Consider the following 16223-nt stretch of genomic DNA (forward strand, 5'->3'; position numbering starts at 1 on the left):
TTGTAAAGATAATTATGTGCATGCGCATAAAGAGAAGTGAAATGTTTTATTTTTGAACAAAGTGAGTAAATACTGATTTTCGTGTGCTCTATTTTGTTGAACTTGTAGGCATAATGTGGCCAAAGCAGGAGTGGTAGGCAGGAAAGAAAAAAAAAGAAGAATTCTTTTTTTCAAATTCAGAAATTGGAATTCAAAACTTTTATCTTTTTGGATTTGGAATTTACGCTTTTGTCATTAGACCTATTCTTGCTTTGGCTTGGAGTGTATTAGGACAACTATTTTGTTTTACGCAGACGGAGATCGTGACGAAGTGCCGCGAAAACATCAATTTGCTGGATGCAGCATTGGCTGGTGGGGCCCTGTCGCCAGGGTTGCAAAGGGACGTGAGAGGTAAGTTATTGTGTGTCTTATTTTGAATAGATTTAGATCGAGTTTTGATTAACTTATCAGAAACTCCTTGAGACCAAAAAAGACCCAACAAGATAACGACGTGATAAAACTGGATTAACTGGATCTGTTTTAAATGTTAACTCGACAATTATTTTTAAGGATGTTATTAGTACACGATAAAAATTAAAATCGGATTTTAAAACAGTTAAAAGTGTTTTTTGCTCCCAGATATTTATATTTAGTAAATCTCAAACCACTTTATAACTGTGATTATAACTACTTTAATTGTATCATTTAATTGCTCCTGCCGTTTCAAAATGTTGCCAAACAGGAACGCAATTTAGTTCGCAGGTCCTCATTAAAAAAAAACGGTAAAAAATAACTGGACTATAAACCTTGAGGTAGAAAGGCGTCACTTTAAGTGCAATTGCATTAAAGACGGTGCAATGAATGCAGATCTCGTTACTCAAAAATATAGGGTTACTTGCAAAAATGCGAGCAGAATTTGCGGTTGTCTTCGTCGTATGACCGGTTTCCGAACGAATCTCTGCACAATCTGTGGTACAGACGACGGCACATCAAGGTAAACACTATAAGGTCTTATGTAGTTGGAATAGAGCCGAAGTTGCAATAAAAATGTATAGTCTGATGATGTCTGTTCCTACGCTCGGTCGTGATCAAGGCCACTCCATATTAGGCACGAGCTTGTTAAACAAATCGATTTGAATACTGGTTTAAATTTTGAAGGTAGCTTTTTGAAATTTCGTGCCTTTTTTCTGGGCAAAACGTGATGGCAATTTCAATTCGCAATTTCTGTAATGAAGTCAGAAATACTGGTTATGGCCAGTGCTTTCATAGTCCTAAAAAGGTTTAAAAAGTTCTGTGCTTCTTACCAGCTGGTACTTATTTACACATTTTCAATAAGGCTGGATTGCACCATCTTACTTTAACTTCAACAAGTACGTCAAAAATCTGTCAAACTCCATACAAAAAAACACCGGTTATCGTTATAGTTATCGTTAAAGTTAGATGGTACAACTCAGCCAAGTCTTGTTTTTTTACACATTTACGGAAACATATTATTAAACTGTGACTAAAGTGTGAAAATGATTTCGAAACTGTGTCACAAAACAAATTATTACGGACACCAAAATTAACGTGTATATCGGGACACAGATCTCGCCCTTTGATGTCGTATTATTACAACATAATCGGCCCTGTCCCAAACTTCATCGGCAATCAAAACATGCGATGTGTTACAGTTTCAAGCTTTAGGGTTGACTCTTGAAAACTAAACCAGTTTTAGAATATAAACATAAAAAATGTGCTTTGGACACGATTTTTTATAGCATTTCATTGACCTGAAGCAGTGGTAGGGTTAAGTACTGGGACGTGTAAAAGCGCTTTTTATAACTTTCTTTTTTTTTTAGAAAATAATTTGTTTTGTATGACTTAATTTAGCTACAATTTTCGTATTTATGTCATGCATGATGTCTCGTCTCAATAGTCTTGATTTTAACACTGTAAAACATATAAAAATCCTACATACAAACACATTCTTAGGTTGCTCATTCATTACCTTGTCGCACTATTCTTCTTTTATAAATTTTATACAAAATTGCCAGTAACCCCGGACGTTTTAGAACATGCAATTCATATGTCAACCCTACCATTGGGCCCCGGAAGCGGCGACACGGCTGCGCTCACGCAGCTCATCTATTTCTGCCAACGAAAGCGGAACCGTCCTCCCTGACGCGGAATCGTGGTCACCGTATTTTACTTTTTGCGAAGACCCTCTCGAAATACACACTTGGTTACTCTGGTTTCATTAATTTAGGTATTAAAATGATAAAATTACTTAGCTTAAGACTTCCCCTTAGTTGCTAGTTAGATTTTGGTATAACAATAGCAATATGTGACGTCACTTATTCTCTCACTTAATTAATGGCCATTTTAAATGTTATTTTACGAGTAATTAATGTCTGCTTAAAAGTTAAGTTAAATAACTTTTAGGTCGTTTACTTTTAAGTATTTTAAGAACCCCAAATGGGTTTATTTTCGTCTAAACCATTACGGTACCCTTGATTTTGATTTCTATCGGTAAATCCAGATGCCACTTACAAACCACTAGACGAAAACAAATGGTGTTTAAAATATGTTATCCCAAAATAAACCCCCTTTCTCTTCAGTTAACAATGGTTAACGTATGAAACAAAATAAAGATGTTCGTCTTTGTAAAGCTTAAGATAAAATAAATCTCAAAATTCTCATGTCACAGTGTTTGTTACAAAACTCATCCGAAACAGCTTAACCGATTCTTATGTTATGTGAACTTATATTCAGTAAGTCTTAGAAATACGCCGTAAACCGTTTTTCATACTCCTAGGTGCAAAAAAAACATTTGCTGGGTCATATAGTTTTTCATTTAACAGTATCAAAATTAAAGTCATGGTTAAATTACATATTTTATGATCCCACAACACTACTTTTTTGCCAAAAGTAAAAGTCATTTATTTCTGGAAATAGGCTGTCAAAAAGTGCTTTTACACGTCCCAGTATTATTTTAACCCTACCACTGCTTCACAGTGCAAGATTAAATTAATACGTCTCATCAGTCCCTCGCCTTTTAAATGGTGGACTACTGGTCCTAGCCTTATCTCAATGCAGAATGATAGTTTGCATTGCGAATCTGTGTGTGTGACGATTAAACTTATCTTGCACTGCATAACTAATGAGTACAAAAGTAGACGTTTATCTGGCAAATATAAAAGTATAAACTTCTTTTATTTGAACTTTTGGACAATAAATATGATACTAACAAACTCTGAGATAGTACTAGTTTATTTACTAGACACATACCTACATAAATATAAAAAGATATTTAGTTAACAGTAGGTACTTAAACAAAGTGTTATATTGGTCAAAAAGGATGCTTAATTGCTTAGACACAAAAAATATTATAAAACAGTAAATAGAATTAGGTTCAAGCTTTGACGTAATCGTTAAACAAACATATAAGTTATTTCAAATCCTACATGTTTAATGTCAATATACTTAATTTATTATCAAGTAACCATTCAATCACGCATATGACATCATAACTGATGAAAAATGGAAAATAAACATCACTTCTAGAAGCACTAAGTAAAATTCCTAGATCAGTACAGTATTTGTTTGTGTTTTGAGCAAATCAGTTGCGAAAATGGTCTACTGCAATAAAATTGTGTTTCTTTTTGAAGGAAGAAAAACCTTTTTGGCGCGAAAATGTAAGTGACGTTTTTAATTTTTAAAACCATTTTCTTTTTCTTTCTTTTTTTATGGCTTGCGCATTCCAATAACCATTTTCTTTTCTTTTGTAATGTTTTTTTTACAAAGTTTCTAATAAAAAGATGCAAGTACAATTAGTACAAAAGTATATTACCTAGTTCATTATGTTACTTTTTAATGCATTTTAGTTTTAGACAAGGTTAAACGTTAAATACAGAAGCGACTTACATAATGCAAATTGGCGATCGTTGCATTTTTTGGTATGGCCGCCAACTATTGTCGTGATAGTAAATAAATGATATTTGCACTTTTAATGCCAGTCGGACCAAGGACAAGAAACTCGAAGAGAATTGCCTAGCAAAATATTTATTTCTTGTTTTATACTTTTGCAACTCGTTATGAAATTGAAAGTGAAATAGTTGCGTTAGTGGTTGTTAAAGTTATTGTAAGAAAAATGTTAAATATTCTGGTAAAATAGAGTCATGCTCCTACAGTAGAGAGTAAAAAATGTCTTGGTAATGATGGTGAAATGAAAAATACTGTCTTGCTTAGTAGAGCAATAAGCCAACTTAATGCCTTTTTTTAAATCATGAGCTCATCCAAAGCAAATCTTACCTACATAAGTACACTCAATAAATAGATCTCCACCATTGTTTTATTACAATCCATAATTAATATGCCTTAGAACCAGATCTAGACAAGGCGCCATTGTATTCGCTGTGCATTTGTTTTACCGTTACCAGATAGGATTATCGGAGTGACACACTGCATAGTAATGATGCACGTGCAGCAAAACTGACTCCAGTAATGGTGGAAAATTGTGGAGTCGATTTTGTATCGATTGTCTGCCGAGAACTATCAAATCGAGTCTAAGGCTGGGTTGCACCATCTTACTTTAACTTTAATATTACGTCAAAAATCTGTCAAACTCCATACAAAAGTTACCGGTTCTCGTTATAGTCACGGTTAAAGTTAGGTGGTGCAACTCAGCCTTAGAATTGTATATTAATGAATTAACTAAGGGTTACCATGACAAAATAATGTATCCACAAACCCAACACGATGTTTTTTATCTGACCTGTCGAAAGCCAGCAATTACATTTCTAATTAAAGATTTTAAGGGAGATTTAATAACCATGACATTATCCTGTCGAATTTTCCTCACCCGGGACTGACGGCTGAATTAAACACAAATAATTACCATAAAATACTTTGAAAAAACATAATTGACGTTCGGACCATACAATTTGCTTAAGGCTACGGAATCCTGATAATGGATCTAACTAAACGCAGCCCTTACACGCACTTTAGGGTTGTCACTCACTGCAATTCCGAAAACCGGTTTTAACCGATAATCAACTTCATAAATCGATAAAACTGTTCATCGAAGCCATAATTCATCGATTAAAGTAAGCACGAAATAACTCTAGGCGAACACAAAATAACATTATTAGTAACCTGATTAGTGATTACCTAGCATTTACCTTAATTTATTCTTCAGTATCTCCTAAAACTTGTCATAAATTGTCGTAATACAGTACAAAATGTACCTTTATCCAGACCTGTCAAGTCAAAGGTGACTGAGTTTCTTCCGCCACTTCTTCTTAGAACCCCATCCCATATGTTGTGCCGAAGTAGTGGTAGGGCAAACTATATTTGGGGAGTGTATAAGTGCATTGGAAATGGCCTATGTAAAAGTTGCAAATAGGCTTTTAAAAAGCACTTTTACATGTCCCAGTATTAACCCTACCACTGATTCGGGACAATAAATGGGCCGATGTGTGCAGTGCTGAGAAGAAGCAGCGCAAGTAACTCAGTCACTATTGTCAGCTACTTAAATATCATAAACTAACTATTTGATTTGATATAAGATTTTAAAATGTCAAGTATCATCAACCCTACGAAGTTGTCGATCGAAAAGGCAGGTAATTACTTACTATGACAGACACATACGCATCCATCTACGTTTTCCAAAGCATTCCTTCCAACGTTTATCGGAACTAATTCCAATGGATTGAGGCTAACGATGTGAGTTCAATGTGTTTTGTCACAATTACTAGCTTAATTAGTGCGTTAATTAATTGAAACAATTCTAATTAAATGACAGTTTCAAATGGTAATGTAATGACAAGAATAAATTAAAATGTGTGGTTAAGTTTAGACTTAATTTCTTGTTGTTTTATAAGGAGCTAGCTGAAATAAGCAAAAGGCTGTAGACTAACACCGTATTTGAGATAAACGACTTTTCAAGTCATCAAAGATCATTTTCCAAGTTTCCAAGTTATCTCTATTTCCATTTAACCTGTTGACTGACCAAATCACAAAAAATGTGCCATTAACATTTAAAAGACGGCCCACGCGATTTTTTGTTTATTTTTAATAACCGATCACATTCTAGCCAAGGTGAAGGTAGTTATTATTTCATAAATTTTCAAACAATTTTCTTTAAAAGTTGCCGTTAGACAAAAATTTATGATTATTTTCCAAAAGCAAATATGTATTTGGAACTTTTGGATCTAAACTTTTTCAACTAAGCCCTGACGTCATCTTTCCTTCAAACAATGTGGGTCGTGAATTGACCCTTCTTTGTTTGTCACTACAAGACCGTGACTAATCAGTGTGCCTACCATGAGTTTACGTTAGGTGAGCTCGCTAGCGAATACGTCAAAAAATTCTATGAAGATTTTATTTCTTGAAAGTAGCCGCTAGGGGCGCTGCACAATATGTCATACATTTAAATGTCATTTATTTACGCAGTCGCTAGCGAGCACACCTAACGTAAACTCATGGTAGGCACACTGAATATAATTCTTAGCCAATCGAGTATTAAATCGTTTATTTTCAATGAATAATTTCTTTCAACTACCTATAATAGGTAGGTGACTAGGTAATGATGCAGCGCTGTAAGCGATTCCTTATCAGCCAGTTGTAATCGTTTACCGAGTTGATGTAAACCGAAGCGCTGCAACAGCTGTAGGTGCGCTGTCAAAAGTAAACTCCCATTTAGATGGAACTCGCGCGCCGCGGGTGACGGTCGCGCGCACGTTTATTTTTAATCGCGATATTCGTGCAGTGTGTACCAACCTCTTTTGTGTTTTTATGCAAGTTTTTTTTTTCTTTTTAAACTGTGGTGCGAAAATTTTGAAAAGTTTTCCGCGGGAGAAATTGGATGCGCACGAGTGATTCGACGTATCACTTTCGCTTCGAATGTGGTTGCGTTTTTTATGGTTGCCGTGAGTTTTCGCGAAATAAATACTTTTTATTTTGATTTATAATTTAGTAAAAGTGAAAGAGATGTTTTGTTTGATACGTTAATACGATTTGCGTCTGATTTGACCCGTCCAAGGTCACGCAATTGCCAGCTGTGCTCACAAATCTAAAAGCGAATATGCAAACATGTTTGTGTTTTAATTTGACTACCGGCACCAAGTGAAATGGATGTGATTGACGGAGAAGGTTGGTTTAATTGAAACTATTTTCACAAACCCGTTTTACTCATGACAGCAATAATCGACCGTCATTAAAAGTGGTTCACAATAATTTATCCTAACTAATGTCATGATAACATGCAAGTGGGTGCACGACTTTTCATCAAAGTGAAATTAAAACTTAAAACTTAACAAATTAATCGTCTCTCCTTTTATAATACTTAACACTGGGTAGGTATAATAATAATAAAGCCACATGGTTAAAAAAAAAAACTTTCTTAATTTTTACTTTGTTTTTCTTTTCTTTATAGCACGTGAATATGTATCGCCAGTATCATTTTTTCACTGAAGGATTCCTTGTTATTATTTTATTAGATTAGGAAAATTTTACTTTTGACGTTTTTAAAATTAATTATCTAAATTGCATTGTTTAAATAGAAGACAATATCGCAAAAAAAAATTATGTTTTCTAATCAATCGTTTACGCCAAATCGCACTGAAGGGCAGAATTGTTACTATCAACATTTTCCATTCGATATTTATTCGTACAAATAATCAGATAACGTCTCCAATCTATTGCATAACAACAATAACTATGATACAAAGACTGTTACAAAACAGCATTATACTTGATCAAATTGGAGCACAATTATAGTAGGACTTGGACTATAGTTAAAGTATAGTTAGTTATTTTTGTGTCGTAATGCACAGTAGCTGTGTGGTTGTGTAACTATAGTTTCTCTTTGTAAAGCCCACAATAATGTTGGTACATAATACATTGATCATTCGTCATACTTCTGCTGTAGTAAACAAGTTTAGAAAGATTGTCGTAAACACAATTAAGTTTAAATTAATCCTAATCACATAGCTAATACTATTGTGGTTTATTTTCCTTGTTGCTGTGTTGATAACATTAATTAATGTTTTGTTTTTCTTGTAAATAATTACCTTTGTCACGTCTATTCAAAATCAATGTGTTTTATTATTTACATAATGTTTAAGTATTTATTAGGCACTCCAAACACGCAAGCAAAAACGTTGTTTTACGTCAGAGGTCACACATACATTAACCTAAACCACTCCATGTTTTTTTCATTTCGTTGTTCTTTTGTTCAAATCAAGTTATTAATCAGCTATTTACTTGACTAACTTTAAATAATTTTGACAGTGGTTTGAAAATAGAAGAGGTCGATTTTCAGTTTTTTTACTGCCTTCATAAACTTGCTTTTATTTCATCTTTTATTTTCTTTTAATACTCGTAGCTTATCTATCTTGATTTTTATGTGTATTAGGTATTCTGTAGGACTTCTTATTTATGAATTGACCTTTAATTATTATAGGGTGTGGACCTACTTACTTAACTAAGTACATGAAATATTTCCACATATCGTCACCCTACTAGATTAGCTACTTTAACTTGTGTTTTACATAACACGTTGCTATCATAGACCAAGGTTTCTCCACATGTGAAAGTTTTTTCAAAGTTGCAGTCTGGTTCTAGGTAATTTACGCCATCAAAGGTTGTCTTAAACTTTTTAGTTTTTTAAACGATTTATTCTATAAATGGTCTGGTCACCTATCAACAGCGTTAAGCTTGAATTATGCATAGATAGGTAGATACATACAAGTCTTTTTACTTTTTTCAGCATTTAAACTCAAATTCTCTATTAGTCTATAATTAGGCCCTTTAAAGGGCACTTAGGCGTCCCTCAAATATAGCTTGCTCTACCACCACTTCGGGATAACAGTCTTCTGATGCTTAGTGAAAAAGTGAGTGGCTTTATTGTCTGTTCCATTAAGTAAATGCGTAAGTCCCTACAGCCATAGAACTTTTTTTAAGGCAAAGGAATACGCCACACAACTTACGCGAATTATTTTTTTTAATTAAAAGGCAAAGGCATAATCCAAGTGACAAAGATTTCTCCATACGTGAAAGTTTTTTAGTCGCGGTCTGGTTCTAGATATAATTTACGCCACCACAGAAATTGCATGCGTCCGTTATGTTTTTTTATTCTTATTTTATGTCACGCTGCATTTTGCAGTGTGAATAATTCGCTGGTTTTAATTGCAAACTTTCTCGTCGATGCAAATCAACATTAGGTAAGGCTGTTATGCAGTTTCTCATGCTTTTAAATTTTTTAATCTCTGAAACTTTTTATCCCACATTTTTAACTTTTTTATTTTTATCTCTGATATTTAAAGGGGAGAGTTCTATAGCCTAGGATACACTTGCTAAAGTATAAAAAGAATACATTATTAATTTATTTTAGATGTTCTAACTAAATCAGTGAAGTTTCTCAATGCAAGAAAGTTTAAAATTAACACCTAAAAACTTTCTAAGAGTCATTATACGAATGTTTATCGCGTTAACTATATTATTATACGGTTTTGTTGTATTAACACGGATACGAGTTCATCGTTCCCATACGCCGTCACCGCGTGAGATCACGACCACTCCTTATACAGAGCTTATAAAATTTAAAGAGGTATAAGGATACTGCTGAAGCTTAAAATTAGCCGAGCGTATCTTTCTCTGTATTTTAAAACATTACGTTTATGTAATATCTTACTTCCAAGTTCCAAGAAGCCTTATACGTGTATGTTATCATGATGAGAACGAGGAAAGTGCAATAGCTGTTCAAACTTGCTAAAAAATTTATCTCTTTTTGAATGATTTTGGGTGGGTTGATGGGTTTATTTTACACATGTAATCAGAACAATACAATTCAATCATAGTTTCTGAAGAGGTCTGTTTTAGTAACTATTAAGACTAGATTCTTACCTCTTCTATTAAAGCATACCTCGTTATTATTGGTTTTTGGGCCTTTATTTGCGCCAACTCGACCAGGTTTGATCTATTGTGGCAGCCCTTCAAAAAAAAAAAGCATACCTCAAGAATAGTTAAAATAGCTTGAGAAGAATGAGCTATGGAATTTCATTTCATTTCCACGCTGTGTTTTTCGATCAACATGGAAATCATTGGGGGAGGCCTATGTTCAGCAGTCATAGTCATAGTCATAGTCATTTATTCCATAAACAATAACATTATCGTATTGGAAATATTCAGTGGACGTCCTATGGCTGAAATGATGATGATGATAACTTTTTTGAGTTCGAAATTAGCGCTGGTCGTTGTTTCCGAATACAAACCATAGATGACCTCAATGTCATTCGTAGAGCCATTTAATGCAATTAATTCATTGTGCAGCCGATATACGGTCGTCTTCAAAGATCGTTGCAATTATAACAGGATGTGATGCAACGTTGGACAACAGGAAATTGCCAAATCGGATGACAGCTGTCAAATGTAGGTTACCTTTGCCGCGTAATAAGTTGTCATACGTCTTTCTATCTTCTTCTAGAGTCTAACAAACAAGATTAACTAGCTGTTATCCAAGTAGCGTTACTGGTTTTATTTGCGGTTAATTATATTTGTACTTTGTACTCTTTATTCATTTGAGAACGTATTTACTTTAAAATGTTAATCAGTGTCCGTTATTTTAATTAAGTACTTAAATTTTTTTCATATCTATATTTTGTTCACGTCTTTATATTGGAATGCATTTACATTAATTAAGTTGGTCGAAAGTAGATATTAAGTAAATTATAAAGAGTATAAAAAGCTTTAAAAGATACCCCTTGTTCTTCTCAATTTTAAATTAATGTTAAACTTAATGTAAAGACGATCTTAACTCTGAATCGGTAATACTTTTACAAAGGCTTTTTTTTAGATGGTCCATTAGTCTTTCTTCTCCTTAAGTTTGGCACGGTCTTTATGGGACACCCTGTATTTATAGTTATAATTCCAAGAGCTATATTGGTGCTATGTAGAGCGTTAAACCTCATTACAGTGCCTGAAGTTCACTAGATTCCGTTCACGTTTTTGAGACAGATACCTCCTATTTCAACTGACCATTTGACCTCTGTCTACCCAGTCTACTAGGTTTCCATTCTGACACAATTGTCTGGCTTTCTATTTGGGTCTGGCGTAATTGTTTGTTTTATTTCAAGGCAATTCTGTAGAATGGACCACTCAGGCGAGGGGAGGTTGGAGTGGGCTTTTCCTCAACTTTGTATCATTAGTTAACTATTGGTCATGTAATGTTGTAATTTTGACAAGCTATATTCGCATTTGGTCATAAATTAATTTCTGCAATTATGATTATAAATCCGGCATCGATTCGTGGGCGAATCGTTGCATCACTCTTCTTACGTAATTCAGAAAATTATCGAATATAGTAGTACTTATTTAAAGCATTATTGGACAATCCGGTAACTGTCCATTATGGCATTGGTCTACAATTTGTAGGTCAGGGTCAGCTTCGCGACGCTTTTATAAAGATCGATATGGATTATCCGCTAACAATTGACAAAATAGGACGTTCCTTACCAATTAATTTAAAGAAACTCAAGTCACTTTCTGCTGATCAAGAAATTTTAAGCCTAAAGCCAGATACCTAATAGACGTTGTGGTATAAAATGAAAGCGCTTATTCAACCAATAATATTCTTAAATGATGTGAAGAAACCACAGTTTCTTTCTAATGTTACGTTCACATGAAAGTACAAGTCCCAGACACCATGTGAGCGGTTTCACTCAGCAATTACTGGACAGTTTGAAACTGTGAAACTCAGTCTGGGCCGTTGACATTAGTAATCATGCAAGACATGTCTTTAATACTTCTTCCTACCATTTCTGTACCTATTAGAAATCTGAAGCTGCTAAAGGCTGTAGGTACTAGACGTCGAAGAAAAGAGGTTTCGATTTAATATGATACTTAATTTTTAAGTTTCTCTGCCTCTTGTATGTCTGGGATAATGTCCATTGTTCATCCGTCTATCACTTTGAATTTTTCGCAAAGAGCTAAGGTACTGTTATGTCCGTTATAATAAACAATTAAAAAATGTAAAAGTCCTCGAGAGACTCGTACTTGTCCGGTTCTTTTCGTTCTAAAATTGTTATATTCCCATCAAAAGAGAATGTTCCCTAATTAATTATGTACCGCTCGCTGTGTGATACCATTGGTGCTATGTCCAACATGTTAACATGACCCCTTTTTAGCTGTCAACGAAGGAACATACGTGTCTAATATTTGCAATGCAAAATACCCTTCAGTACAGACCTAAGCGTTCTCTCATCATAGGTATGTAAATCCTCGCTCTTTTTATTCTGTCTACATGAATACATCGTTAGCATCGAGTCGCGACTCCAGAAAAGGGAATCCATTGAATCGATTCAAAAGATTCGAAATCAATACTTGTCTCCACGCTCCTTTATGGTAAAACTTGCAATTGAACGTTGACTTGTACAAGGAGCCATTTTGGGACCAGTTTTTAATATGCACCCTTCGAATATTCTACACATAGTATAAATAGGCAAATGTATCTGTTTGTATGTAAGTATAGGAGTTGCATGTGTATTTTATTGAATTTCTCAACCTTTTTCACCGATTTATACAGCATTTTGTTGCAGCTAAGATTGGATCAAGGGAAAATTCCAAAATTTACTCCCATGTGTTATAAAAGGTTTTGAAGGGAATCCATAATTTCTCCATGCATCTATTAACGAGGATATAGCCGTGCATTATACATACAAAAGTTTATTAATCCCACGCATCGTAATATTCATATTATATAACATACTCATTACACCTGCATAGTTGTAGTAGTCTTTAGTGATATTAATAGACCTAGCTGACTGTCTTGGGCAATAATAGATAACTAAATTATTTATTTATTTATTTATTTAAACTTTTATGCCAAAATAAATTTGAACATAAGGCGAACTTAATGCACTAAAGCATTCTCGACCAGTTTACCTTTGGGTTGAGCAGAAAAGAAATTTGTTTGGCGGTACTTCTAGTGCAGGAAAGAAAAACAAAATTAATTCAATGATGCGAATCTATATTAATAGATTTAGAGCAGTCACGCTCGATGTCTTGATTGACTGTCAATTCAACGTTTAAATCTATAACGGCGTTATAAATTCCTTTTATATTGCAACTGACACTTTGTTCCAATTACTAGCTTTATTTTCATTCTTGCTTAGAAATTGTCGGAGTTTTCTTTTATGCTTGATGAAGTATGCGCGTGAGCATGTTATTATTTTTTGTCTCATGACGGTGGCTTTTATGATTATCCTATTAATTGTGTTTGGTAGAGGATAGCGGTGAATCAGACCGCACAGTTCTGGTTTGTACCGTTACATCTTAATTCTTTGACATGAATCAAGTTACATTTTATGTATCTAGTATGTTTTTATGGGTAGCCGCTGCTTTATCTGTAAGTTGATCAGGGTAGTTGAGTGGGTAGATAATAAACCTCTTAACTAAGCAGTCATTTTTAACCTTCCTCTTTAACCTTGCCGTATTGTCGTCGAACATAGACTGGAAAAGTAACGTATAGAAACCAAATTGCAAATTGTTCAGTGCATGCAAAATTGTCGAAGAAAGTAATACACACCACTATCTTGACTGCTATCTTATCTTAGATAATTACATGACTTATTTGCTTGTTAAACATGACAGCACCGTAATCAGTCTAAACAGCCAAAGAAATGCTTGTTTGATAACTAAAAATGTTATTATATCTTTTTTGCGAATGTAGTTTTTTATATATACTTATAAGTATACGTCATTTGCCACAACCAGTAGGCTAAGTTGAAACTCGATCGTTAATATCAACCCATTATCCCAATTCACTAGTTCTTTAAGTATCAAATAAACCAGACAAGTAACAGTAAGTGAGACCATTATCATCTGAGTCACTTTAAACCTTACTTAAGCTTAAGTACTTAAGTTACAGACATTTCTCTGTCTCCATTATACCAGATTTGCGGTCACCTTTTTGTATGATGGGGACCGTTTATCTCTTGGCTCCATATAATTGTATGAATTGTGTGGCAAAAAGTTAATAGCGGTATTAACTATAATTGCAGGATCAGTGCAAGATGCCTTATTTTTTCTAGATATACTGAGATTTTGTTTTTTAAAACAAGTGCTCTTTTAAGTTGCAAGTTTAAGTGTTTCTTATCCTGATGTTAAGGTGTAGCAAAATCTTGATTTTAAACTTTGTTGAAAGTTGTTTATAAATCGTTAAAGGCTAACGCTATGAATTTGTGGGCGAACAAAGCTATAGTTGATCAACTTAACACTATTTACTAAAACGCATTACCTAATTCTCAATTCGTTCAATTGTGTCTCCGTAATTAAATTATTAATCATTTGAACAATCTACATCTTGATCTCAATGCACAATTCAAACTTTCAACTTAAAACAATGACAGCGCTAAAATTAAGACAGTAAAAAGTGAAATTTATAAATGACGCAACCAATCGCACAAATGACTCGAGCGCATCCAGCTTCAGTTAGATAACCATTATTTCCTGTGCTAGGTTTTCCACGGTTTCTGTGGTAATTGATAATCATCTTGGCCCTGTCAATAGCATAGCATCCCACACAATGTTCCAAACGAAGAAACGCCGATGAACTTTAACAATAGACTGATGCACTATAAGAGTGATATAATAGTGTTATAGTGACTTTAACGAGCTACAAGGGAGACGCTTTTCAAAATGAGCCTCTCTGTGACTACGACTACGAACAATAATGATGAACTTGGTAAGTGTTTTATTATTGGCAACGTTAATTCGAAATTAATTAGTTTTAACTGTTTATTAATCTTTAAATAAGTCAATCAATCTTGCTTATGCTGCTTTCAATAGTAGAGGTTTGTTAACTGTATTGGTATAAGATGCTTTAAATTTTTTTATCACGTGTTAATCTACCAAAATACCATCTTTATCAGAACTGAATGTCAATTTTTAACAAAACAGTCTAATAAATATAAAACAATATCGCTATATCTATCGCTTTAATCATATTACAGTATTTATAGATACCATTGGTCTGGTCTCGCCCACGTCCAAAGTCTGTCTACAATGTAGGTGCAAAATTCCCAGTGGTTCTAAAACATGTCTGTACTTGACCTGAGTATCCTGTTCGCCCACGCTCGCCCACACTTGTCAGCAGCATGCGGTTTTCTCCTTCTAGTGATAATTACGCAATTTGTAGCCATATAGCGGCTATTGATAGAGCTACTGTAACACCAAAAAGGTTTTGGTAGAATAGTCGAGTTTTTGTTGACTTGTATGACACATAATTTCACGTGAAATATTATATGCTTACAGACAGACAGCCTTCCATAGTACAAGGTTATGTTGTATAACAGATGTTCTGTGAAGGTTATACTTATTTGGGTAACAAAACATCTTTCGAGCAGTGTCAACAAAGGGTTTACAATAGATGACGTATTCAACATAACCGGTTAGTTTGTCTAAAAATTCCAAGCCGCCCACAGACAAATCCAATCACTTCACTAATTAATACATCGCCTTAACAAGAAACAAATAGTCTTACCTTCGTCATACAATCTTTGTCGGCAAACAAAGCTGCCGCTCTAAAATTAAGTCCTTAGTAGGTCAGCGGTTTTTACTCTGGCCTCAGTTCACCCGCTGCATGTCTGCAACTCTTGCGCAAGCAGACAGATGTGCCAATTTTCATAAATCCTTCAGACGCAAAAGAATCGACTGCACAGTTTTTTTATTCAACTTTTGGTTCCTTTCTGGAATTGGATGAAAAATTGAATGAATTTACTGCAATATTTCCATAATTTATGGTGGATAAAAAGATAGTCGAAGATAAACTAATGGGGATAGATGGAATAATTTATTAAGGAAAAAACGTAATCGCCAAAGCCAGATCAAATCCGCCAAGGAAATGCTTTAAGATAAGCATAGGAAATTCAAAAAGTGAAAGTTCGATTCAGGAAGTAAAAATGCAAAGATATAGCCATACAGAGACTGATTTAGAACTGTTGCGTCAATCATTAAAGTATAATTTTAAACACTGTCTGTCTTCATAAAAGCTTTATTTTTTCTTAGATCATCGCCGAAAAGATTCTTATGCAACTCTAATACGTCTAATTGCATTAAGCGTATATTACCTTGCAAATTCATTCAGTAATGTTCTGTCGGTTATGTAATTATGATTTCAATCTTGTCTTAAGTCTGTATATCAAGTCAAGTCACGTCAGCCGACGTATAATCTTTATAAAGTTCCGTTATAATTATATTTCAAT

General features: G+C 34.1%; 1 protein-coding gene across 1 annotated transcript in view; it reads left to right on the forward strand.

Moving 5' to 3' along the window:
• The window catches only part of LOC135081863 (klarsicht protein), a 39721-nt gene that overhangs the window by 6491 nt on the left and 17007 nt on the right, over positions 1-16223 (forward strand). The window contains exon 6 of the mRNA XM_063976646.1: positions 294-390. Coding sequence (XP_063832716.1) covers positions 294-390 — 97 coding nt within the window. The remainder of the gene's footprint in view (positions 1-293; positions 391-16223) is intronic.

This window comes from Ostrinia nubilalis, chromosome 20 (assembly GCF_963855985.1).
Source record: "Ostrinia nubilalis chromosome 20, ilOstNubi1.1, whole genome shotgun sequence".
Classification (NCBI taxonomy): Eukaryota; Metazoa; Arthropoda; class Insecta; order Lepidoptera; family Crambidae; genus Ostrinia; species Ostrinia nubilalis.